General features: G+C 57.3%; 2 protein-coding genes across 3 annotated transcripts; both read right to left on the bottom strand.

Moving 5' to 3' along the window:
* Nucleotides 1-316: 316 nt before the first annotated feature.
* FAN1 (FANCD2 and FANCI associated nuclease 1) lies at nt 317-13,018 on the bottom strand. Of its 2 annotated transcripts, none has more exons than XM_055141385.1 (14): nt 12,930-13,018; nt 10,801-12,111; nt 9,609-9,749; nt 8,565-8,766; nt 7,304-7,537; nt 5,861-5,992; nt 5,674-5,782; nt 4,760-4,879; nt 3,226-3,390; nt 2,487-2,637; nt 1,819-1,922; nt 1,139-1,333; nt 685-813; nt 317-539 (listed from the first exon to the last, which is right to left on the bottom strand). In XM_055141385.1, the coding sequence occupies exons 2-14, from the start codon at nt 11,951-11,953 to the stop codon at nt 402-404; spliced, it is 2,973 nt and encodes a 990-aa protein (XP_054997360.1). In that variant the 5' UTR covers nt 11,954-12,111; nt 12,930-13,018; the 3' UTR covers nt 317-401. The 2 variants fall into 2 exon arrangements, with proteins under 2 accessions (XP_054997360.1, XP_004617838.2); XM_004617781.2 differs by lacking the exon at nt 12,930-13,018 and adding an exon at nt 12,718-12,848.
* A 116-nt stretch (nt 13,019-13,134) lies between these two features.
* MPHOSPH10 (M-phase phosphoprotein 10) lies at nt 13,135-24,913 on the bottom strand. The gene is made up of 11 exons (XM_055143481.1): nt 24,792-24,913; nt 22,293-22,977; nt 21,433-21,581; nt 20,756-20,984; nt 18,769-18,910; nt 17,668-17,735; nt 17,051-17,188; nt 16,517-16,627; nt 15,445-15,552; nt 14,740-14,970; nt 13,135-14,521 (listed from the first exon to the last, which is right to left on the bottom strand). Exons 1-11 carry the CDS (start codon nt 24,878-24,880, stop codon nt 14,375-14,377), a joined length of 2,097 nt encoding a protein of 698 aa, XP_054999456.1. The 5' UTR covers nt 24,881-24,913; the 3' UTR covers nt 13,135-14,374.
* Between the last annotated feature and the right edge of the window lie 836 nt (nt 24,914-25,749).

Raw genomic sequence — 25,749 nt, 5'->3', positions numbered from 1 at the left:
GCAGCAGGCCCAGTGGGTGGGCCTCAACTGACCCTGACCAGTGCTGTCCAAGCAAAGGGACTTTTATCCCCTGGAGCAATCCGTGTTCTAAACACTCCATCTGTTCCTCTCCCCCACACCTCACAACTTGAAATCTTTCACTAAAATCTTGGCATCCTCTCTGCCAGCTGCCTTGGTGGGCCGTGAGGGCCAGAGAGCAAGTGGTTAAGGTGCCCACCTCTAGCCCTCTGTATGGTTCCCTGAGCACAGAGCCTGTGGGAGCCACACTCTGGCCCCTCCAGTAAAGGCTCAGTCCCTGCCCCGTAAGCTGGGGTGGCACAGACCAGACAAGGCTGGGTGGGGACGGCCTGCTTTATTGATGACAGGAAGTCAAACGTAGACCACAGCGTCCGGCCTGCCGCTCACGTGAGCCCGTGGCCCTTGGCACCCACCGCAGCCACGTGACAGACCTCCACGTCCGCACCCAGCTTCTGCAGCTCAGCCAGCCAGATCATCTGCTTTGGGGAGAGCCGGTCGTTGGGGCCTTTGACTTCCACCAGCTGGAAGAGAAGCCGCGTGGTCAGCATGTCCCTGAAAGGGTGCTGGGGTCACTGATGCCAACAGTTCTTCCTTTTGGGGTGGGGGTCACACCAACAGTGTGCAGGCCACCCCTGCTCAGTGCTCGCCAGCTGGCCCGCTCCTCACCTTACAGCGACGGTCCCGGGAGCTCCACACCACCAGGTCCGGCAGCCCCCCTCGGCAGTGCCGGAAGTCCTCCGCCAGGCGCCTGAACACGCCGCTCAGCACCGGCCCCCCCAGGCAGGACACCAGGTCCTGCAAGGGCACCAGTCCAGCCGTCAGCACCTCGAGACGTCGGTCAGTACAACTCAGCGGGAACAGAGGGGGCTCCTGGGGCGTGAATTCCCCTCCCCACTCATACTCCCGTCCCACAGGGCCTTGGCTGCCACTGAGGAAGAGGGGCTGGGGGTGCCAGGGCGGAGTCAAGGGTCAAGGCAGGGGATGCTGACAAGTTCCTGAATGACATCTGGGGTGGGCTCGCACATGCACATGTGTCTGTACACACGTGTAGAAAACACATGCATTCTTGTGTGCACATACATGCAGCTCATACGCACGGACGGGCTGGCACAGCGCTCACCTGTGCTTGCTGGAGGGATGCGAAGCGCTCCCAGCTGACCACCGACGCCGCCCGGCCCTCCTGGGCCTGCCAGGCGGCTGCCAGCCAGGCCTGCAGGCGCTCGGCTGGGGCATGGTGCAGCTGCTCCAGCCGGGCCTCCAGGGCTGCTGCCCGGCTCGCGAAGAAGCTGTCAGTACACAGGTCCAGTGGGGAGCCCTGTGCCATGGGGGAGGCGGTGGGCAGGGCTGAGACACACGACACCCCCCTCCACACACACACACACACATACACACACTTGGATATGGGCCCAGTGGGTGGGCGCTCACGCCCCCTTTCCTTCAGAGGAGAAAACTGCCAGAGTGGAAGCGGTTTGAGGGCCAGGACAGTCACTGGTCTGATCCCCGGCAGCCCACAGGGTCTCCTGAGCCCTGAGCTCCACCTGGAGTGATGCTGAGTACAGCTGGGCGTGTCCCCACAGCCCCCAAAATAAAAATAATTCAGGAACTGGAGAGGTAGCACAAAGGTGCCTGATGAGTCTGGTTTGGTTCGAATCTTGGCACTGCACGTGGCCTCCGAGCCGAGTTGGGAGTGAGCCCTGAGCACTGCTGGGTCTGACCCCAAAACATAAAGGGCCCAAGAGGTGAGTTTGGGGGTCGTTCAGACCCGTGGCCTAGGGAACGGATCCTGGAGTCTGGCCTTACCTGATAGGGGCTACGGAAGACGTCTGGGACCCCATCCATGAAGATCTCATCCCACAGCAGGAGGCCGTAGAGCGTGCAGAAGGTGGAGCCTTCCCCATGGATGCCTGAGATGAGGGCATGTGCAGCAGCAGCCACCTCAGCCACCTGTGGCGCCAGCTCTGTCCCACAACCTGCCCGACCTCCCAGTTCACCCTTGAAGCTGCTGGAGGCCATTCTCATTCTTTATGCACATCTGTGACTCTACTGAGGGCAAGCATCTTAGTAGTAACACGGAAATCCCATGCACATGCCAGAGCCCAGGTCCTCAAACTCAAAACCTAAGACTCAGGCCTGAAGAGGACGTGGGTCATGGTGCCTCCTGCCCCAGCTCAATCCCTGTGACCAGGGGGCCCGGACTGACCGCATCTTCATGCCCCACATTCTGAGCTGCTGGCCTGGCAGGCAAAGTATTGCTGAGAGGAGCCCCTAGAAGTCCCACCCAGAAGCAAACAAAGGCGTGGGTTTAAGTAGGTGGCAGCAGGGTCTCTCGGTCTCCTGGAAGCCTGTGGCCCTCAACTCCCTGGTCCCACCCAGCACCCATATTCCTGCTTTTTGGGGCTGCGGGCCTTGGCACAGGAAGGGCACCCTGCCCACCACCACGCACAGGTACACCCTCAGCCTGTACTCACCCTGGTCGAAGCCGCTGCGTCTGTAGAAGGCCAGAGCGAGCTCCTCCACCGAGCACAGGGCGGTGGCAGGGGCAGCAGGGTCCCCGGTCTCCATCACAAACACAGACTTGGCCACCCCACGCTGCGGGCACAGCCGGCCCGTGATGGTCACCTGGCACAGAGGCGACTGTGGGCTCATGGCCTGAGACTGCCGCCTCCTAGAGCACCGCGTACTTTTCCCTTTTGGGGGGATGTAGGGCACACACCTGGCAGTGCTCAGGGCTGACTCCTGGCTCCTGTGCTCAGGGATCACTCCTGGCAGTGCTTGGGGGATCACAGGGGATGCCAGGGATCGAACTAGGGCTGGCTGCATGCAAGGCCAGCCCCTTACCCCTGCACTATCTTGGCCCCCTCATTCTTTTCTTTGTGGGTCACACCCAGCTACACTCAAGGCTCACTTCTGGAGGGGCAGAGGGGACAGTATGTGGAGTCAAGAATTGAACCCGGGTCATTCGTGTGCAAGGTGAGTGCCCTCCCCACTGTGGTATGGCTCCAGCTCCCTGATCATGCACATCACAGGCCAGCGGGCAGCAAAATGAGCGGCTCAATCCTGGGCCCCACCCAGATCCTCCCCTGCCCCAAGCATTGCCAGGAGGAGCTCTTAGCATCAGGCCAGGAGAGGCCCCTGAGCACCCCCAGGTGTGAAGCCCCTCCAATCCTGCTTCCTAGCAGTTAAGGTCAAAGGGTGTGGCTGACTCACATGTTTGACGTCCTGCACAGTGACCGCCGGCAGCTGCCCAAGCTGCTGTCGGAACCTGCGGCCGCTCGGAGACTCCTTGAGGCGCGCAGCCCGCTGCCAGAGCGCCAAGCGGTGGCCTGTCCGCACTGCTGGGTCCGCCAGGCCCGCTGCAATGACCTCCACGGCCTGGCCCAGGGCGGGTCCCACCGTCAGGATGCTGTGAAACCTGGCCCCGGGGACTCACCCCGGGGGTCCAGGCTGCGGGTGTGGGGCAGGAAGGAACACCTGTTCCCCAGGCACCGATGCCCCATGCATAGGCAACCGAATCGAGAAGGTTCTCAGTGTGGTCAGGAAGGGGCCCGGGCTGATGTGGCTGGGGTTGGCTGCACCCTGCTCATCTCTGAGAGAAGTCGGGGCTCAGAGCGGAAATGGAGTACAGAGCGGCAGGAGGGCTCAAATCTACAACTTTCTCTTTCTTGGAAGAAAGCGGGCATGGCACGGAACCCTTTGGCACTATCCGGCCAGCCCAGCTGCCCTGGTGGCCTGGCACCTCTGTTCACAGCAGCTTGCCTGGCTGCAACCCACTGGCACCAGGCGAACTTGGCAGCTGATCCCGGGTCCACACCTACTGGTGCTTTTACCACACGCCTCACCCAGAGTTACCTCCGGGGCTGCTGGAAAAACAGGCAGAGACATGGCAAGGCTGGCAGGGGCCCGGGACTGACGCAGACATGTACAGGACGCAGGTGCCCCTGGCCTGCTTGCCACAGCAGCGGGGCGGGATGCGGGCGGTTCCATACGTGTGAGATGGTGCCTTGGCCATGGCAGAGCTGCCCGCCCAGCTCAGAGTCCCTCAGAGTGCCAGTGATGAGACTGGCTGCTTGTGTCCAGGAGTCGCCGCCCAAAAAGGGCTTCTGGCACCACTTCCCAGCGCGGGGAGGTGGCTCACGGTACAGTGCGGGCAGAGGGCAGCTAGCGGAGGCCTCAATCACCACTCCCCACACAGACACGTGGCACCCCTGCTCCTTAACCCCCGGACCCTGACCCCCCACACAGGTGACCTGGAGAGAGAGGCAGAGACTGTGGGCACTGGGCTGGGGCAACGCCCTGACACTCCCCTCGGAGTGGAAAAGTCCACACGAAAGGAGGTTGTTCTGGGGCCACTCCTGGAGGAGACTGGGGTGGGGAGGCTGCAGTGCCAAGACCGATCCCCGACGCAAAGCCTGTGCCCTGCCCGGGGCATCTCCCCAGCCCTACAGAAGGGGCGTTTTAAAAAGAGAAAATTGAGAACATGCCCACAGTTTGTTTTGTAATGAAAGCCTCACTTCATTTTGTGATGTTTAGGGCACCCACAGGTTTTAAGCGAAATGGAGAGGCAGGTGGGAAGGAGGGAAGAAGGCGGGGCTTGCGGGGTGGGCGGGGCATAGGGAGAGGCGGGGCTGTGGAGGGTGGAACCTTGGGGTGGGCGGAGCCTGGTGGAGGGTAGGGCCCTTGAGAGGGGCGGGGCGTGAGGGTGGGCAGGGCCTGTTGAGGGGCGGGGCAGAGTCCGATCTACCTGTTCTAAGCGTTTGAGGTGCTGGTGCAGGTTCAGAGCCAGCCGGTCCCACCACCGGCCCCTGCTGTCTGGACAATACACGTTCTGGGCCAGGAGATTTTGCAGCTCCTTGACGGCTTCCTGTCAGCGACAGGGGAGGTGCCTCAGCCTCAAGCCCGCTCTGAATATAACACCATTTCATTTTTGTTTGGGGGGGCTCCCAGACAGGGCTTGGGACCCAAGACAGTGTCGCTGCGGGAGCCTTGCAATGCTAGGGGCACCTGGGCTCCCCTGGGGGTGCCGGGGACACAGGGCTGCACCCAGGGGCGCTCAGGGTGCCGTGCAGCCCAGGGGTCCACACCTGCGCGATACATGCCTGCCGACCGCTGAACTGACCCCCACCCCCCATCATACTTGATGCTCATCTCTGTGAACTATCAGGAAAAGCACCAGCCCTCCCCCGCAGCACACCATCACAGGGGACACAGATTCCCCACCGCCAGTCTGTCTGGGAGCATCCTGGGGCTCGTGGACGTGGGTCGGGAACCCTGGTGTTAGCCAGTGACTGTAAAACGCCGCTTGTCACATGGAAAATGACCTCAAGTCTCCCCTAGTGGCCCCGGCTGGCTGCATGGCTAGCTGAAATCCCTTTCCTGGTCCAGGATCGCCTTCAGGACCCAGGGACTGAGGGCTGGCTCCAGCTAAGAGACTCCAGGGAACCCCTGGGGCACTGGCGTTCTGGAAGAGGCCAGGCTCAGGCTGCAGGGACAGGGCTGGGGACGTCAGGGTTAATCCCCGTCCCTCACAACCAGTGAGCCCCAGGCACAGAGGTCGCCCCATTAAACAGCCCTGGCGCAGGACGCTTGCTGGGCCTGGGGAAAGCCTGAGCAGCAGCCACACACCTCACAGCTCGTCCCCGAGGCACTGGCACTGACCTCATACATGTGCAGGCGCTGTAGGATCTCCACACGCCGAGACGCAAGGCGGGTGTAGACCCAGCCCACGGTATAGCAGCGCAGGAAGACGGGCAGCTGCTCGTGGGCTCTGCAGGAGCAAAGACAGCACGCCTGGTCAGGGGCTGCGGCTGTGAGGACACCGGGAAGCAGCAGGGCGTGGTCTCACCTGAGGGCAGGGTGGCCCTTCAAGGCCGTCCAGTCCTCCTTGGCGCGCTGGGAGAGGCGGAGTGCGGCGGGCCAGCTGCTGGCGGCCATGGCAGAGCTGACGTCACTCAGCAGGTGTGCGGCGGCAGCATACCTGAGGGAAGGCCACTGGGCACCTCACAGGAGAACCAGTGCTCGGGAGACCCCCACCCCGCAGTCCCTCATCTGAGGCTGACCAGGGGCATCACCTCAATCCTGTTCCTGACAGGCTGGTGAAAAACTGGAGCGGCTTAAAGGAAAAGCCAGAGCAGGGACAGGAGGGGGCCATGGCAGGAAGGGCTGCGGGGGTGCCTCATTCCGGATGCTGCTGACAGCTCCCCAACACAATGTCCCAGCACACGCACACAGACACATGTCCCAGCACACACATACACCACCCCTTGCCCATGCACACATCCCAGTGCACACACACATACACCAACCCTCCCCATATGCACACACACACACATATATCCCAGTGCACACACACATACACCATCCCTTCCCACATGCACACACACATCCCAGTGCACACACATATACACCATCCCTCCCCACATGCACACACACATGTCCCAGGGCACACACACATACACCATCCTTCCCCACATGCACGCACGCACACACACACACGTCTCAGTGCACACACACACACATTCATCCCAGTACATACACACACACATCCCAGCACACACACATACACCGGTCCCCCCCCACCCCCACACATACACGTCCCAGTGCACACACACATTCATCCTGGTAGACACACATGCACACACATCCCAGCACACACATACACCAGCCTGCCCATACACATGGCCCAGTGCACACACACATTCATCCCAGTACACACACATACATACACATACACACATGCTCCAGAACAAACACCCAAACACATATATGTCAATTTAGAAAGGGACCCTCAGGAGTGGTGGAAATGTCTCCCAGCTTCCTGAAAGGCTTCTGCATCCCCATCATTCCGCTTCCCCACCTCGCAGGTCACTCAGGCCCCAAGTGTCCATCTCTCCCTCAGTTCCATAGTCCTGCCCTCCCCCTCCCCAGCAGTCTCAACCACAGGGCACAGACCCTAGTGACAGCCAGTCCTGACGCAGCCTTCTCGGGGCTGGCATGTCATGAACTCCCCCCTGCCCTCCCTGCCCCACCTCCCACCCCTAGCCTTGACCAGCTCCCCTCCCCACCTCTCCTCCCTCGTCCACAGTCAGTGACTCCGCCATTTCTCTCTAGTCTGAAGTCCGCCCCTGGGTGCACGTCCAGGCCACACGGTGCAGTGTGAATCCCAAGCGCCATGCAAATGGACAATGGGGTCCAAAGCCAGCACAAGCCGGACAGAGGACTCGGCCTCACAGTGGCCAGGCTGCCAAGGGTGCCTTGTGGGGGATGGCGGGGTCTTAGGGGGTCTTACCGGATGAGGTCCTCTCTGTCCTGGAAGATCCGCGTCTCCCGGCTGACGGTGTAGGTGGGAAACGCCATGCGGCCGAGGTTGACCAACAGCACAGTGGAAAGTTGCCCCTGGCCACCACAGGCAGCGTCCTCCTCCTCCAGGGAGTCAGCAGGAGAGAAGAGCAGCAGGGTGCGGGCAAACACGGCCCGAGGGCCCTGACATACCCGCAGGGATGCTCCCACCAGCGCTTTCGCTCTGAAAACAGACGAAGAGAGGATCCGTTGTGGCAAGGACAGCAGCACCCGGGCTCACGAGCACCCAGGAGAGGTCACAGCGGGGGTCGGGGAACTGCTGAGAGGGCTTAGCAGAGACACTGGGTGTACCTCCGTCATGGCAAAGCCCCCCAAACAAGCATGGGGAGAGGCCCCAACACCACCAGAACCCTCCCTCCAAAGAAAACAATTACAGCTCTAAACTTTATTGGGGGGTGGGGTGCATGTCACACCCAGCAATGCCAGGGGACTCTGCACTCAGGAATTACTCCTGGTGGTGCTCGGGGGACCCTACTGGATGCCAGAGACCGAACCCAGGTTGACCGCGTGCAAGGCAAATGCTCTCCCCACTATGCTTTCACTCTGGCCCTGCTATAAACTTTTAAAAAGTGTTGGCAGTGATTCTTTAAAAATAATGAGTCCTATTATTTTGGTGGTGGTGGTCTGGGGCCACACCTGGCAGTGCTGAGGGGTTCTGTGCTCAGGGCTCACACCTGTGTCATGCGGTGACCCAAGTAAGCAGAAAAGCAGAAAGCTGCCAACAGAGTGGGGTGGGATGCTCTGAGGCCAGCTGCCCCGGAAACAACCCACACAGCTGTCACACACTGCCCTCTTCAAAGGACAATTTACACCCAATGAAGTTAGCAACTGCCTGACCTCTGGCTCCTGTACTGAAATTGTGCTGCTTTAGCTAGTGAGAAAGTTGACTAACATAGATGCCGCTCGGGAAGTGATAAGGAATTGGTTTCAGGTTTTTTCCTGGTCTGAATCGGGGCTGTGCAGGGCACTGAGACTGTCGCTCAGGCTGGGTAGCCCCTCCGGGCGAATAAAGGCGCTTCAATTTGGCCAACAAGCTCGATGGAGACTCCTTGAAAAATTCTCACTTCGAAACAGCGGGGTTTGGGGGACCCTATGGGGTGCTGGGGTCAAACCCAGCTCAGTGTGTGCAAAGCAAGCTCCTTGCGGTCACCATTTTGAACTCAGCCCCCCACCACAGGGACCAGTGAAACCTTTTGAGAATGACCGCGCTGATTCCAGGCTGGGTCTTGTCCCAGGCACAGATGGACGGCTGCCGGGCCAGCCTGAGGAAGGCGTCCACCAGCTGCTGCTTCTGCCCACCGGAGCTCGTCAGGTGGAACGTCTTGGCCAAGGTTTTTAGTTCAGGAAGAGAAAGTAGCTCAAGCACTTCTGAGAGTTCTTGCAACTCAGATTCTAAAATGATTTTAAGAAGGAGAACATTAAAATAGATTTTTGGGGGGCAAGGGGGAAGCAAAAAGAGTTCAGCGGGCAGGGCACTGGCCTTCCATGCAGCTGATCCGGGTTCAATCTCTGGCACCCCATGCATGCACACCAGTCACATACATGCTACACACAGGCATGGCCCATAGTTGTCACACACAAGCATAGCCCACGTCTGTCACAGGGGGCCCAAGAGCCAGGTTCGACCCTCCTGCACATCCTCAACCCCAGCAAACACTCCCTGAGGGCCCTACACAACACAGCACACACCAGATACCTTCACACACTACGCAGCACACACCCCACAAACACAAACCACTCACCACACAGAGCAACTGACACACACCAGAGTCACAAGGCACATATACACATAGACACACAGGCATGCACAGTCATATACACACACAGACAGCCATGTGCACACACAGTCACAAACGCACATACACAGAAACAGTCACACAGACACAGTCACATATGCAGTCATGTACACAGTCACATATGCATACTTACATATGCACACATAAATCACATAAGCACAGTTACATATGCACACCCAGTCACATATCCAGATACATAGTTACATATGCATACAACTACATGCACATACTCAGTCATGTATGCCCACAGTCACGTATGCAGTCACATACACAGAAAGTCATGTACAGTCACATTCGCAGTCACATACGCATACATAATCATATGTGCACACACATAGACACAGTAACATACACAGTCACATATGCAGAGTCACATACGCGCACACACACACACAGAGACATGCAGAGACACACACAGACCCCCGCCCTCCTGCCTACCCGTCTGCAAGAAGCCAGCTTGCTCCAGCTCCTGGACCACAGGGGTCAGGTCGGGCGCGATCTCCCGGTACTCCAGCTTGCTCGCCTTCAGCCAGCCCAACTTGCGCTGGAAAAGCCTCACGTACAGTTTCTGCCCGTTCGCTGCAGAAACGGGGAGACACGCTGAGCATGTGAGAATGAAGGGAGGGAGCACCTGTGGGGCGGAGGGTGTAAACAGGGAAACGGGGCCCCACCTGGCTGCTCCAGAAATTGAAGATTGGCTTAATCTTTCTGTCATGCGTCATTTGGGGACACACTAAGTGGTGCTGGGGGACCATGGGCTGCCAAGGAGGGGGCCTGGGTCTCCAGCTGGCAGCGCCTGCCCACTACCTTTCTCGGCTCTCTCCCTGGCCAGCTACTATTCTTATTTTTTGGTTTTGGGCCACACCAGTGGTGCTCAGGGATCACTCCTGACGATGCTTGGAGGACCACATAGCGTGGCGGGCAGTGAATCCAGGTCCACTGTGTGCGAGGCAGGTGCCCTCCCCGCTGTTCTAGCTCTCTAGCCTCTAATTTTAGATGTAATAATTTTGTTTAAAAGTTTCAAGTTCGCAAAAAGAGGCCAGAGGCCTAAGGTGAGGGGGCCAGGCGGTGAAGGAGAGCTGTGTCCCCAGACCTGCAGAGCCTGAGTGCTTGTCTCTGACTTGCCTGTCTGAGCACATGGCGTGGAAAAAAACAGAAGCTGGCTGGCGTCACGCTTCCAAAATGCAAAGGGCACTTCTACACGTCACTCTCCTTCTGTTACACCCCAAATCTGACTTGTAAGGTGGAATACTGCAGAAGCCATTATCAAGCATAGGCACAAATTTTTTGGGGGGTGTGGGGGTGGTCTCCCAAGCAATGCTCAGGGCGCCTGGGGGACACGCCCAGGGATCACTGATCCAACTGATCAAGACAGCTTAATGAGTCCACAAGGGTGCCAGGGCCAAACCCAGTGGTACTAGGGGACACACGTGGTGCCAAGGGATCAAACTGGGGGTCCGTGCTTTCTTTTTGCCACCCTCCCAGCCCCTCAGGCTCCTTTAGCTGAGGGCAAACCCTGTGGTAGGTATGCCCCAGCCAGGGCATCACAGTGCCCCCTAGTGGTCACTCAGTCAAGACAGTGAAAGGGGCTCCAAGGCTTTGGTGGAAAGAGCAAAGGGTTGCAGATGACCTGAGAGTTGGTGGAACCGGGCCACCATGGCCTGCTCATGTGCGTCAAAGAGTGTCCTGTCCTCTTCGTGCTCAAACACGGTCCTCAGCACCAGGAGGAAACTCTGCAGGTAGTAAGGCTGGTCCAGTGGGGTGACCCTAGCCACACCTGGGTCCCCATCCCCATCGACCCGCTCCAAAGGGCCAGGGCCAGACACGCCACCCTGGCAGCTGCTGTCCCCTCTCGGAGGGCTTTCTTGGGCGTCGCCCCATGCAGGGCTATGAGAATCCGTCTCCTGAGGTGCCAGACACGCCCGAGCTTCTGGAGACCCCGTGCCACCAACATCTTCCCGGGCCCCAGGCTTGTCTGAGCTGGGCCCTTTGGCCAGAGCATCCTTCGAAGCAGCCTGGAGCTGAGTCCCAAGATTTGAATGTGGGGAGAGAGACTCAGGTGCCTGCTGGGGACTCAAGGCAGGGGTATGGGGGGACAGTGCCAGCCTTGGGGACACAGCTGCAGTTTCCCCAGCTGTCCCTCGTGAGCTGCACCCCGGAGAATCACACACAAGGTTTTCCTTCTGTGAACTGCTCTCCCAAGCTGGATCCTTCTCTTCGTTCTTGGCGCAAGCCCTGGCCATGGAAGACGCACTTGGGGGGCTGTCCTGGGCAGACCCTTCTTCCCCAGAGATGCACCTCTTGGTTTTTTGGTAGCTTCTGGACAGTTTCGAAGACAGACTGCCCAGAGGGATGACTGTCACGCTAGGAAACCCCCGCTCGTCACGATTTGGGGATGTCAAGTTACCACGATCAAAGTAGGGGCTGGTTTGCTGTTTGCTGCCCTTCGAAGGGGATTCGCTCTGGCCAGGGGTCACTAGTGTCTCTGCTGGGGGCTGTGTGGAGGTGACGTGGCTCCGATCCACGGTGGATTCATCTGAAGTCCTTGAACCAAGATGCCCCGGGTCCATGGTGCTGGGGTGAGCAGTGCTCACACACCCCTGGTCCAGGTGCTGATTTAAGTCATATCTTGGCACCATCTGGCAGCAAACAGGGCAGGCAAATTTGGCAGGAGGTGCATTGTTAAAAAAAGAGACGATGGAGGGCGCGCCCTTTGTTTTAGTTTTACTGGAGGATAAACTTCTCCGGGGTCTCTTTTTCTGGGGAGATTTCCCTTCTGCCATGCGTGTGTGTCTGTGAGAAACTGCAAGTTTCCAGTGATTAGGCACGGAGTCTCCGCCTGCAGGAAGGGAGCGAGGGTCTGGGGTGTGGCCTTTGAAGGGCTCCGAGGCAAGAAAGGCGGGTTCTGACGTGACCTCATGCTGTGCACTGGGGCAGGCTCCTAGGGAAGAACAGAGGCGGCTGAGAACACAGTTGGATGCGACAGGGGCCCGGCGGGAGAGCGCAAGGCGGCCACGCGGTGGCGGATGCAGGAAAAATGCGGGGGCGGAGGGCAGGAATCCTGGACTTGGCCCCTGCCAGGCTCCAGGCTGAGAGCCCCGAGTGCCACCTCGGTGTGTCCCTTCGCAGGGGCGTCCCAAAGGCTTTTCTCTGAGCCCGGATGGTCCCTCCGCTCTAGACTAGGGGGACCCTATTCCCGCAGCTTGGGAAGAGCCACCGCATCCCCCGCCTTCGCCGGGAGGTGAAGCCCCAGGGGCGTGGAGGGACCACACGTGGTCGCGCCTCCCAGGCCCGCAGAGACCCCAGAGCCCCGAGTCCCGGAACCAGGCTGGCAATGGGGGCGGGCCCCCCCCAAAACTCGGGGAGAGACGGGGCTCTTCCCCCGCGCCCGCGGCTTTTGCAGGGACCCTCTGCAGCCCCTGCCCTGCAGCCCCCCGCCACCCCCTGCCCCGTGGGAACTCCGCGCCCGCCCCAGTTCCCGCAGCCCTGCGGGGACCCCGCGCCCGTCCCCGCCGCCCCCGGCCCCGCAGGGAGCCCGCGTCCGCACCCCGCTCCGCGCGCCGCCATCCAGGCGTTCCCAGCCGATCTCCGCGCGCGCCCGGCCGCCGCAGCCCGACGAGCGGAGCTCCGAGCGATCGATCCCCGGATTCCCTGACCCGGCACAGCACCGGACGCAGAGGGGCCCCTGTGCCCCTGCTGGTGTCGCGGGGCGGCTGCTTCCCTCAGGGGTGTCCCGGGGAAGGACTCCAGCATGCTCACCCCTTAGCAAGCGCCTGCAAGAGAATAAACAGGGCCCGGGAAAATGGAGCAAATGGCTTGGATTTGCATGCGGGAGATCCGGTCTGGTCCACCACGGGGTGTGTACCCGCTCCAAACACAGAGGTCATTACTAGGTGAACTCAGAGAAGACATAAACATCATACGTGAGGAACTGTTTCAAAATAAGCCAGGCATAAACACATAATCAAAATAGACAAGTCCACAATTTAATACTTTTAAAATTAAGACATTACAAAAATAAAAATTCAGTGAAAGGGCTGGAGCAGTAGCACAGTGGGGAGGGTACTTGCCTCCTACGTGGCAGACCCAGGTTTGATCCCCTACATCCCATATGGTCCCTTAAGCGTCGGCAGAAGTAAGCCCTGAACACCACTCGGTGTGGCCCCCAAAGAAAACAAACAGGCCCCCTCAAATAAACAAAACAAACACTCCCACACAAAATAGTAGCCCTGTAAAGTGCCATTTTTACTGAGGTCAGTAGGAGCCCAGGGCCTGACATAACAATGTGAACAGTCTGCACAAGGGGCGTCTGTCCTATACAGACAGAAACAGGTCCCACTGCACCTGGACCGGTGCCGTCCTTGGTTTCCCACGACATGCCGTGGCGACATCTCGTCCACACACAGGCGCCACCAACAGCCTCTCGGCAGGTCAAGATGAGGGGCTAAGGCATGCACACCTCAGCCCAGTCTGAAATGTGCGAGGCCAGGCCATCTTCCCACTGTGACCACTGACCACCACAGTGCTCATGGCTTTTAGCTGCTGGACCACAGACTGTGCTGCTAGGCAGGGGCGAGAAGGGTCAGAAAGGCCTGCTCTGCCAGTCCCACCTCCTCCCCCCGCAGCCACCCCATCCTTCTGGTTGCCCCCTTGCACGTCTGTCCCTTTCAGTGTGCCCATAGGGGGCCACAAGAACCCCAGCTGAGCCCAGGTGAGGCCTTTGCTCAGGCAGTATGATTGATTCCCACGCCGAGAGGATGGCTTGTGTGTGTGCACACAGACCCCGCGGTCCTGGGAATGAGGGACAGGGTGATGGAAGGGTGATGGTCAGGATGCTGCAGGCAGCTGGGGCCTGGCCCTAAATACCATGTGGAAAGGGTCACGGGAACCGGGTCTCACCTCTCCCCTCCCCAAGAAAGCTGACAGGACTTTCCGAAGGGACTGTCTGTCCTCGAACGCTGTGGAACCCAATCCAAGAGAGGGTCTCCAAGGGCCAGAAAGACAGTGCAGGGATTAAGGCGCTTGTCAAGGTAGGTGCAGCTTGAACAGCTGCAGAGGGTCCCTCAAACCCCACCAGCAGTGATCCCTGAGTGCAGAGCCACTTGTAGACCCAAAATTAGGAAAAAAAAAAAAAAAAACCCAAGTTTTATTAGAAAACACCAATGCCAGCTACATGGCCATGTGCTCTCGCTGAAGCCTGGATATCACAGTTTCAGCTTCTGGACTGAAATGTCTTGTCGTTTCTTCTTCTTTTCTGTCTTCTTGGCGTCGCTGATTTGCATTTTCACTTGATCTTGTAACTTGGAAAAGAAAGCTTGAGACGACTTGAGGGCTTTGTCTTTTCCTTCATCCTGCAACGAAAATCACACACATGTGCTTCTGCCAGACAGGAAGCACAAGGAGCATCACAGGAAGGGGCCAGGAGGAATGACGGACAATGGGCCTCAGGCAGACTGGGGAGACGGTGCGGGGCTGGACACGGGCCACCTGCAGCCTCTCTCCGCAGGGGACAGTGCTGGTACCAACCCCCACCTGCCCGCCACCCCAGCTCCAAGCCCCACGGCCTGACCTTCAGCAGCGCTGCCTTGCCGGTCTTGGTCAGTTGCTGGAGCTTGTTGGCGGCCGCCGCCTTGGTCAGCCTGGCCGCCTGCTCCGGCTTCGTCTTCTCCAGCGCTTTCCTGCGCTTCTCCTTCTCCCTCAGCCGCAGGCGCTTCTGCAGCTTCTTCTTCCGCCGCTCGCGTTTCCTGTCTGTGGCGGTTTTCTCCGAGGCTGTTTTGATGTCTCCGGCTTTATTCTTTTCCTGGTGACAAACAACCAGCCACAGAGCACTGATAGAGCAACTGTGGGGATGGTGCCAAGCAAGCAAGGCTGGCCCTTCTGAGGCTGCACGAGCACCAAAGCCTGCAGTCCCCACGGACAAGGTCCCTGCCCTCCTCGATGCCCAATTCCAGACCCTGGTCACTACACACAAGACCAGCTTGGTCGTGTAGGAGGGCGGGGACAGGGAGAGCAGCTAGACATGGGCCCCACTCACTGGATCCAAAGTGGATCCCACTAGATCCCAACTCGGCATTTTTAAACAGCTTTTTCTCCTTTTTCTGTTTTTGGGGCCACACCGGGCGGGGCTGGGGGGGACCAGGATGGGGTGCAGAAGACTGAGCCAACTAAGCTGCACGGAAGGTGAGGACCCTAGCCCTGTGTGCCTGGCGGGCCCACACACCTCTACCCACGGGCCTGACCACGGCCCCACCAGCCCTGCCCTGGGGCTCCTCACCTTGACCTCCTCAGGTGCCAGCAGGGTGGCATCGCTCACGCTCACGGGTGCCACCTCCTCCATGGTGATGGCCGGCAAGTTGGACACAACCTTAATCTCAGGGACAGGCTAGAAAAGAGACACTGGTTTCACATCGAGCCCCAGGAGGCCCAGGAGAAGGTACTGGAATGGGAGCCTGCAAGGGACAGAAACACGGGCCAGGGGCGCCAGGAGCTGTCCTGGCGGCAGGTAGGGGTCCCCAGGACAACAGTGCTCAGGACCTTCCCCCATCCCTCTTGGTGCTGAGCCCCGCTGGCCCAGAGGGGGCACATTCCCAGGACCGCGGGGTCTGTGTGCACACACACAAGCCATGGACATGCCAGTGCCATGTAGGCCCTTGACACGAACCTACACACCGTGGAGTGTAATGTAATCTCACACCACGCCATGCGTGGGGCATGAGACGGGAGTGGATCATGGTACCTCATAGCACCAGCACCGCCCCTAGGACTGGGAAAGGAACCAGGCTCGGCCTCTGACCTCTGGCCAGCCCAATGTCTGTGACATTTCGACAAGAAGCAAGAGACAGTCAGGGACCCCGGGGGCAGGACCTAGGACAGCCAGCAGGTTTCTTGGGTCCCAGGGACTGGTGAGGGGGATGAGAGGCTCCAGGAGGAGAGGGGCACTGAGAGAAGGCTGCGGGCAAGGGCAGGGGTGGGGTATAGAGGGAGCCCGTAGAGGGCAGGGCTGGAGGAAAGCAGCCAGCTGTGGGTACCCAGAGTCAGAGAGACCCTCCTCTTGCCGCTTCCTCCTCAGCTCAGTGGCCACTGTCAGTGACCAGCACCCCGTGGGCTCTGAGGTACCAGGGGAAGTGACCTGAGCCCGGAACATGCCCGACTCAGTCCCCCCACTGGAACACAATGGATCAGGTAGGAGAGCCACTTGTGGCTCGGGGTGGGGGTCCCCGGGATGGAAGAGCAGGAGCAGAACTGGCAGGGCACGGGACAAGCGTCATCTCCACAGTGGCCACACAGCCCCAAAGGCCAGAGAAGCGTCAGGGTGTCCTGGGCTGCTAGGCTGCACTGCGCCTTACCGGCTTGGGAATGAAGTGGAAGTTAGAGAGGGCGTCCAGCTTCAGGAAGAGGGCGTCCATCAGCTTCTGGATCTCTGCATGCTCAGGGTTCTCCTCCTCTGCTGCTTTTTGCTTTGGAAATAAGTTCCCATGAGATGGGGCAGCAGACCCCAGAGACACTGCACAGACACAGGCTGGGCTGGTCAATGCAGAGCACGTGGGATGGGCTCACTCACATGCCGGGCACTGGCTTCTGTTCAGAATGGGCAACTTCTCCTGGTGCTACTAAACAACTCCCCCCACAGGTGCTGGGGAGGAGGAAGCTGGGCAGTCCTGGCCATGTCAACATCTGGCACTTGGAGCTGTCACTGAAATTATCACAACGCGATGCCTCGAGTTTGACCCCTAGCCCCTGCCCACACGCTGCAGGCCAGCCCTGCTAAATGGCACTCCAGCACATGTGAACCAGCCTGTGAGCCCAGTGACTACAGGCTCCTGGCTCTGCTACAGCAGAACTCATGGGGCTGCAGCCACCCCCCCACAGGTGGCACCCACCTGGTTGAGCTTGATGTACTCCTGCTCATAGATCTCAGCCAGGCTCAGCTTGCTCTTCTCGTGGTCCAAGGTCAGACGCTTTTTGTATTCGAACGCGTCCTCCTTTGGCCTCTCTTTCCGGACTACATCGTCCCAGGCCTGGATGGGAAAGGCATATGGGTGGCCGACCAACCAAGACAGCACCTGGCACACACCACCTCAGTCCCCGTACACAAGATAAGGTCATTTCTTCAACAAAAATGATTGCAGGAGTTGACCTTCCTTTCCCCACATCAGATACCACATCTAGCATGAGCTGTGGGGTGTGACCGCATTGAACTGGGACAGTCCCTGATTCCCCCAAGCTTGCAGCAGGCAAGGCAGGGAGATAGACAGGTCCCCTGATCTCCTCAGGGAAGCTGGGCCCTGGTGCTAGTACACTGATCTCTAGGGGAGATGGTCAATGGCACTGGCCTTGCTCTCAGGTACCAACGAGAGCAGCTCTGGCTCTGCCAAAGCACCGTTCAGGGCTGAAGGCATCTCAGTGCAGGGCTGGTACAAGCATGACCCCCATGGCCAGGAGGTGGTGTCAGCTGCGCCCTGACACGCTGGGGCTCCCACGAGGCATCCTCACTGACCTGGTCCCGGATCCGCTGCTTGATAAGATCCTCCAGCTGCAGCGTTGTGTCCTCCGTGATCACCGGCGCTGAAGGGACACCGCAGAAACCGTGAGGCCAGCTTTGAGCCGCCCCCCACACCCGCTCCACAAAGGGAAGGTGAAAGGGTCCTCCTGTTTGCGAACTGCAAGACCAGAGTCTGTCCAGGAACGTGGCCCTCTGACCCCTGCCCAGGTCATACTTTCCCATACTCTACTAGAACAGGAATGGGCCGGGCAGGTGAGGGCATGGCTGCGGTCACCGCCTGAGTCCTGGGGTGGATGGACTGGAGGAGGCGAGGACACAGGTCTGAGAGGAGCAGAGCCCAGCTCATTGGCAGGCACCGCATGGTCACATGAGCAGTACCTCTGGGTGTAAGCCCCAAATCCAAATCCAACTCCCTGCTTCCATCCACCAAAAAAACAGCAGAAAATGCGAAAGCATCGGGGCGCTAGGCTCCATGCATGGTTGGGGGACACTTGGTATGAGCAATCAGGGTTGGGCCGCCAGTCAGGAACAGATTCCACTTCTCAGGGGCCTCTCGCAATGACTCAGGGAGAAACACACACACACACACACACACACACACACACACACACACACACACACACACACACACACACACACATACACGCACGCACACATGCGCACAGAGAGGTACATGCATGCACAAATATGCACTTGTACATGCACTGTAGATTCACATGCATGCACACATACAGACACACACGCATGCACTTGTACACATACCAAATATGTTGGCATGCACACACATAAGCACATGCACATGCAAACACACATGTATACACATGTAGACACACAGACACACACACAGACACATGCACACAGAGACTGCAAACATGACTCCCAGTTGTGCGTGTGGCCTGCTGTGCTCTTCAGCATCAGCTTTTAAAATCAAGTTGAGGAAGCAGCACGTCCCCGATTTCTCAGTGAGCAGAGGACTACCAGGGGGCAGACATGGAGGGCAGGCATGGTGGGCATGGGAGGGCAGGAGGGCACAGGCAGGTGTGTGCATGGACACAGAAGCAGGGCGAGGGAACAGGTATGCATGCGCGTGCGTACCCATGCGGACTGCGTGGTCGAAGTGCAGCGTCTCCTCCAGGAGGCTGTTCTCTGGGCGCTTCTGAGCTGTCACTTCCCCCTGCAGCTGCCAGGGCTTCTTCTCCAACAGCTCTTTCTCCAGAGACGCGATCTTCTCGTTCATCTGGGGGACAGACCAAGGTGGGCCTGTAGGGATGGACTCGGACCCAGGGGAGCAGCGGACGGCGGTGCACGTGCAGGGAGCCGGAGAGGTGCATGGTATCACCTTGGGACACCTGCTGTCTCCGTGCCTGCCTGCAAGCCTCCTCTGCACACACTCGGCTCCCCACCGGCCTATGCTGGTGAACGGATGATGACGAGGCGAGCGTGAGGCCTCGGTGGGCAGCACCGAGCACACGCTTGCCAGGACCCGCTCTCCCCCACCCACAGCAGCTCCCAGGGGACCTGGATCAAAACCCCCGTTCCTGGGTCTCTGCTGCCATTAAGACCTCCCATCGAGATGCACCGTCAGAGCACTGCCCATGGAGTCAGCTTCTTTTCATTAGAACACAAACCCCACAGGGATCTTTAACACCATAACCTGAATCCCGATTTTCTCTGAAAAGAACTGTCAGGGCCCTCGAGACAGCACAATGGGGACTGCGCTGGCCGTGCATGCAGCTGATCTGGGTTCCATCCTCAGTACCATACATGGCCCCACTGAGCCCCACCACGAGTCATCACTGAGCACAGAGTCAGGATTAAGGCCTGAGCACTGCGATGTGTGGGCCCCAAAGCAGAAGTAAATAAATATTAAGTAATTAAAATTTAAAAACAGTATTACTGGGCCAGAGAGCACTCAACACACTGAGTGCACACTTTGCACGCAGGTCTGGGTTTAAGCCCCAGCAAGACTTGTTCCCCGGAGCACCTGACCACAGAGCCGGGAGCAGCCCATGAACACCACCACCTGTAGCCCAAAATAAAAATGGAAAAAGGGAAAAGTAAAAAAAGCATAAAGCCAACAGTGCACAACGGATGTCCCCAGTTGCCTTCTGCAATGTCCTGACTTTTCCTAATGACACTTCACTTTATCTGCTTGGTTTTTCCAACATCCGTTGCAAATAGCAACACTTTTGTCTGCAATTTAACTTCATGTTGTCTGTAACTGCGGTGATTTAATCCTCTTAAAAAAGATCAAATAACAGTGGCAATCATAATACTGTTGTAATTGTGGCCATTCTGGTTTGGTTTTTTTTTTTCCACACCCAGTGACACTCAGGGCTTACTCCTGGCGGTGCTTGGGGTGGGGGTGGGTGTCCAATGGGATGTCTGGGATGGAACCCAGGTCAGTGCAAGCAAGGCAAGTGCCTTACCCACTGTACTATCACTCTAAGCCCCAAATTGTCTGATCCTTAATGTTAAAAGGTTACTTCTAGATTTACCAATGTGTTTTAAGGCACCTTTGGGTTAAACATATTTCACTGCAAGTGGGAAAAGCAGGAGACTGGCTCTAAGCAAATCTTTCTGACACACCATGAGGATTTTCTTCTTGACCTTGACCAAGAATTCAACGAACAGATTCCCAAGTACTGAACAGAGAGAAGTAGCCTATGTGTGCCTGTGGTAGTTAGAACTGTGTGTCTAAGACCTGCTCTGAAGGATGTGTGGACGGGGCTGAACTGAATCTAGGCTCTGTGGCACTCAACCAAGCCAGAGCTGGCTGTCCTTCCGGGCTGCCGGCACAAGGAAGCAGGAATGACACATCCCAGAAAGCGTGTGAGGTCTGAGGGCACAGGCCAGCGAGTAGGGGCTTCACACCAGGCCAGGTCGGAGCTCTGTGAACTAGCCGTCATTTGCCTCTCCCCTCTCTGTGCTCTCAGAGTTCTGCTTTCTTGGTAAGAGAAGACGTATTACTTATGTCACGTACAGACATAGGCACCCAGCCACCAGGGTTGATTTGTCATGAGCGGGCTGGGCTCCATGTCTCAGCTGACATATAAAAAGGATCCCTGAATCCCCAAGTTACCTTTTCCTGTCTTTTTTCAAAAGAGGATTTCACTTCATCGCCATCCTTCTCGCCCTTGAGGGTGCCCAAGCCTTCCGTCTCCATTTCTGTCTCCATCTCCTCCTCTTCATCCTCATCCTCCTCCTCCTCCTCCTCCTCCTCCTCCTTGGGCAGAGCGAATGTGACTCTTTTTGAGCTGGCTCTGCGTGGTTGATCACTGTTGCTCCCCTCCAGGTCAACATCTTCAACTCTGAAAGATGGAAGTGCTTAGGAAAGGGAGAGCAACACACGTGGAAGAGATACCAGGAAAGCAGGGACAAGTCCTGAAGGCCTCTCGAAAATATAAGAGCAGCTAACACCCCCCAAACCTGCACACATCCAGTGATGAGGGGGCCAAGAGGGATCAGCAAGGAAAAATAGAACGGAATCACCTGTCAATCCCATACACAATCAGGTCCCCCAAGGACCCCACCAGGTATTTACTGGCATGAAGGACCAATCAAAGCTTCTGACTGGCACTCCCAGGGCACTAGCCCTCGATGGGTGCCCTTAAATGTCCCGTGGGCTCCAACTCTCTCCTCAGGACATCTTCAAACTCCCTGTCTTAGAGACTCCGACTGTCTTGAAACACATACTCGTCTGCCAATGGACTGGGCAGCTCTGGCTCAGAGTGGAAGCAATGACCCAGAAGCACTCACGGTTCTGAACTTGTATCTTCTCCCTCTTCAGTTCTGTCTTCCTCCTCATCCGAACCCTGCTCCTCTCCACGGACAGCTGCTGGGTTGTCTTCACTGTCAACTGGATCGAAGAAATCTTTGTATTTCAGATTTCTGGAACTTTTCCTTGACTAAAATAAAAGAAGTCCAAAACTTTTAAATTAAGGATTGGGGGTGAGGGGCGGGGAAATAGATGGACCCCACTGAATCATTACTTACACACACACACACACACACACACACACACAGAGGCAATTAACATTATTTTGAATCCTTAAGTAATTATTTTGAGGGCTAGGAAGTGAATTCACAATCCCCTGCCTAAATTAAATAGACCAACACTTTTTTTTCAAAACTATTTGTTGTCTGCAACTCTTAAGCTCTGAAAAAGGATTTTGTGACAAAGGAAATGATGGCTTCTGTTTTTCTAATCACTTCTTTTTTAAAAAATGATCTAAAAATATGGGGCTGGAGCAATAGCACAGCGGGTAGGGCGTTTGCCTTGTGCATTGCCGGGTGTGACCCAAAAAGCAAAAAAAAAAAAAAAAAAATCTAAAAATATCGATACCTTTGCGAGGCTATTTTTTTTTTCTTTTTCGGTCACATCCAGTGATGCTCAGAGGTTATTCCTGGCTCTAAACTCAGGAATTACTTCTGAGAGTGCTTGGGGGACCATATGGGATGCTGGGGATCAAACCCAGGTTGGCCACGTGCAAAGCAAATGCCCTCCCTGCCGTGCTATGGCACCGGCCCCCACCCTGGTGAGTTTTGAATCTTTGTGTGAGCCAAAACAACTCCCTTCAGGTAGGAAATACTTGCTTTCTCCTTCTCCCAAACTTTACCTTAAGACTCTGACTTCCTAACAGACCTTCATCTTCATCAGAATCCATATCTTCAAAAAGATCAACCTCATCATCGTCCCCCTCCTCCTCTCCTTGCTCCTCCTGCTTTTCCATCTTCTCTAAAAAGGCTTCCATCTCGGCCAGTCGGAAGAACTTGTCATCCACGACGGACTTCTCCAGGGTCTTCCCAGGCACCTTCCTGGCCACCTGGTTCTGTTGTTCCAACTTGCTGATATCAAAGTCGAGATCAGAATCCTCATCACTGAAGTCTGGATCCGCCCCTAGGTCCAATCTATTGGCCTTCTTGGCCCCTCGGGGCTCCTCACCGAGCAGGCCCGACAATTCCTCATGCTCCTCCTCCTCTTCCTCTTCCGAACCTGGTTCTGAGTCCTCTGGCCCATTGGCCTCCATCTCAGAGCCATCTTCTCGGCACTCCTGCTCATCGTCCTCAGGGAGGAGACTGAGGTCATCGTCATCAATGGTTGCCCTGACGACATCTTCCAGGTACTGCAGGATCGGCTGGTTCTGCAACTCCAGCTGCTGCCAAATCTGCTCATCGTCAAAATTGGCGACCACCAGCTTCTGCAAAGGGCTGCCGTGGATCTGGTCCTTCTCCAGGACTTTGTTGAAATCATAGAGCACCTTGGTTAAAGAGGTGAAGCGGGATGCCAGATCATCTTGAATCCTAGCAAGGGGGCAGGAGGAAGGCGTTAAGTCGGATGGAGATGCTAAGGGGAAAGATTTTCACAGCCTAGGGGCTGGAGTGATAGCACAGTGGGTAGGGCGTTTGCCTTGCACGCGGCCGACCCAGGTTCGATTCCCAGCATTCCATATGGTCCCCTGAGCACCGCCAGGGGTGATTCCTGAATGCAGAGCCAGGCGTGACCCCTGTGTATTGCCAGGTGTGACCCAAAAAGCAAAAATAAATAAATAAATGAATAAAGATTTTCACAGCCTTTTGAAAGTAAAGCAAAGCATATCCAACCTGCTGCAAAATTAAACTGGAAAAAAAAAACGTTCACTGCAGGCAGATTCTGAGCCCCAAGACAGTGCTGGCACTTGCTCATGAACTAAACTCATAACAAGGGTTTGTTTTAAACTCCACTTACAAGCTCAGAACCATCCATGAATCTGTGACACAGATTAGAGGCAGGCACTCTGGTGCAAGTTAATTTGTCAATCTTGGCCTGGAATTCTTAGCTGTTAGAGTTCTCCGCTGCTCCCCTCCTTCTGAGAGCCAAGAGGCAACAGGCTCTGGCACGGGTCATCAGAGGAGATCCAGGGGTTAGGATGGATACCCAGCCTGTCCCCAACTCAGACTCAGTCTTGGGCCTTGAGCATCACCAAAAGATGCCCTGAGCATGGCTGGGGTGGCCCACATGATCTCAGACACCACATCCTCAGGCCTCTATGCTGAACTACCAGCCCTGCTGGCCAAGAATCACTAGTGGGGTCCCCAGGTGTCCTGGGCACCACTTCAGTACTCCCGCTGTCACCCCCCCTCCCCCAGACTCCCCACCACAAATGAGAAATTAGGAAAATGTGTTTCTGAGAAGGTGACATTTGAGGTGAGGCCTATAAACAGGCTCACAACAAAATCTGGAAACGTGTGAGCCGGGAGAGCTTTTGGGAGCTTGATGAGTCTGGGGGAAAGGTTCACTGGACTGGAAGTGGAAGGCACTGAGGCAGGTGGGGAGACCAGGATGGCATCGGGGCTACCATTTAATTCTTGCCAGAAGAGAAAGCAGCAGGGCCCAAAGACGGTGGAGGGGGTTAGGGTGTTTGCCTTGTAAGCGGCTGCCTAAGGTTCAATACAGGGCACCCCACACGACCTCCTGACGCACCAGGAGTGATCCCTGAGCACAAAGCCAGGGCCCTGAGCATCGCTGGGTGTGGCCCCCAAAGGACAAAAAACAGAGAAAGCATCAGCGGGTGGGAAGCAAATGCGCCGAATGACCTAGACTGGAACCAGGCTCTCCAACGGAAAAGGAAGAGAAGTTTGGGGTGATCAGGAGGTAGAAGACAGAACACTGCGGCTGAGTCGTGGTGTTCTACTCCGGTTTGGGGACAGCGCTGATGGGACTCGCGAAGGAATTCCACAGGGAGAAGCAAGTCGCAATGACTGCGGGGGCGCAGGGCAGGCGGGCGAGGCGGGGGGCACGAAGGGAAAGGAGTCCCCGCGAGGCTCGAGTGTGTCGGCGACAAGGGGCATGCAGCCTGGAGCCTGGGCACGCGGTGGTCGCGTCACAGGTCGCAGGCAACCAGCGACTACACGACTCGCAAGCAGCTGGGCGACAGGGCGTGGGCGTCGAGAGCGGACGCTCCCAGGCTTTAGCAACCGGACTCGGCTTCTTCCTAAACCCCCACGACCGCGGGACTCGCGTTGTGCAAAACCCTCCGACCGGCTACGAGGGGGCGTAGACTAGCAGGAAACGTGGGCCCAGGAAACGTGGGGGGCTTGCATTCTCCCACGCCCGCCCCCGGTCTCTGCGCACTCACGTGAGGAAACACTCGGGCCGGTCGGTGGCCTGAGCCAGCTGGTCCAGGCACCGTTCCAGGGTGCGGCGCCGACACACGCGCGGCGCCATCGCCGCCGCCGACGCTCAGGAAGTGGCGCCGGAAGCCGCGCTCCGCCATGCACCGGCACAACCCCGAGTCGCGCAGCAAAGGTTCCGCCGCACAAAGGTTCCGGGCCCACCTCTCGCCAGAGCCAAGGGCAGCGCGAGAACCCTGCGCGGTGCACGGAGAGGGAAGGGAGAGGAGGGGAGGGGAGGGGGCGAGGAGGGGGGAGGAGCGGAGGAGGAGAAGAGAGGGGAGGGGCGGGGCGGAGCGGAAGAGCGGAACTAGCCATTGGTCCATCCAGGGGCCCTTGAACGTTCATTTAAAAAAAAATATTTTAAAGATTTTTTTTTTTATTAAGTCACAGTGAGATACACATCATAAAGTTGTTCATAGTTGGGTTTCAGTCATATGTTCCAGCACCCGTTCCTTCACCAGTGCACATTTGCCACCACCAATGTCCCCAGTTTCCCTTCCGCCCCTCCCCCGTACCGCCCCTCGCCTGCCTGTTTGGCTCTCTGGCAGACATTTTTCTCTCTCTCTCTCTCCTTTTGGGCATTATGGTTAAACTTGCAATTCTGAAGAACTCTCAAGAGGGTGATGCGCACACATGTTAAGAGGCTGCTTCTGGGGCTAGAGCGACAGTACAGCGGGTAGGGTGTTTGCCTTGAACGCGGCCGGCCCGGGTTCAATTCCCAGCATCCCATATGGTCCCCTGAGCACCGCCAGGAGTAATTCCTGAGTGCAGAGCCAGGAATAACCCCTGTGCATCGCCAGGTGTGACCCAAAATGAAAAAAAAAAAAGAAGGCTGCTTCTGATACCGGCGACTTCAACATCTTGGGTTATAAAATAAGGGCGTGCCGACACTCACCAGAGGCATCTCTCGCCCCGCCCCTG

Source organism: Sorex araneus, chromosome 6, assembly GCF_027595985.1.
Source record: "Sorex araneus isolate mSorAra2 chromosome 6, mSorAra2.pri, whole genome shotgun sequence".
NCBI lineage: Eukaryota > Metazoa > Chordata > Mammalia > Eulipotyphla > Soricidae > Sorex > Sorex araneus.
Note: the sequence above shows the minus strand (reverse complement) of the source record. Positions and strands in the feature narration are given on the sequence as shown.

Coding starts and splice junctions, on each gene's coding strand:
- FAN1 (XM_055141385.1), bottom strand. CDS start 11,953: ATGGCAGAAGGGAAATCTCCCCAGAAAAAGAGACCCCGGAGAAGTTTA. Junction 2,638..3,225: donor CTGTGCAGGACGTCAAACAT/GTGAGTCAGCCA, acceptor CCTCTGTGCCAG/GTGACCATCACGGGCCGGCT. Junction 1,923..2,486: donor ACGCAGCGGCTTCGACCAGG/GTGAGTACAGGC, acceptor CCCTCATCTCAG/GCATCCATGGGGAAGGCTCC.
- MPHOSPH10 (XM_055143481.1), bottom strand. CDS start 24,880: ATGGCGCCGCGCGTGTGTCGGCGCCGCACCCTGGAACGGTGCCTGGAC. Junction 20,985..21,432: donor GAAGATACAAGTTCAGAACC/GTGAGTGCTTCT, acceptor TCCATCTTTCAG/AGTTGAAGATGTTGACCTGG. Junction 15,553..16,516: donor TCCACTTCATTCCCAAGCCG/GTAAGGCGCAGT, acceptor TCTCTTTTCTAG/CCTGTCCCTGAGATTAAGGT.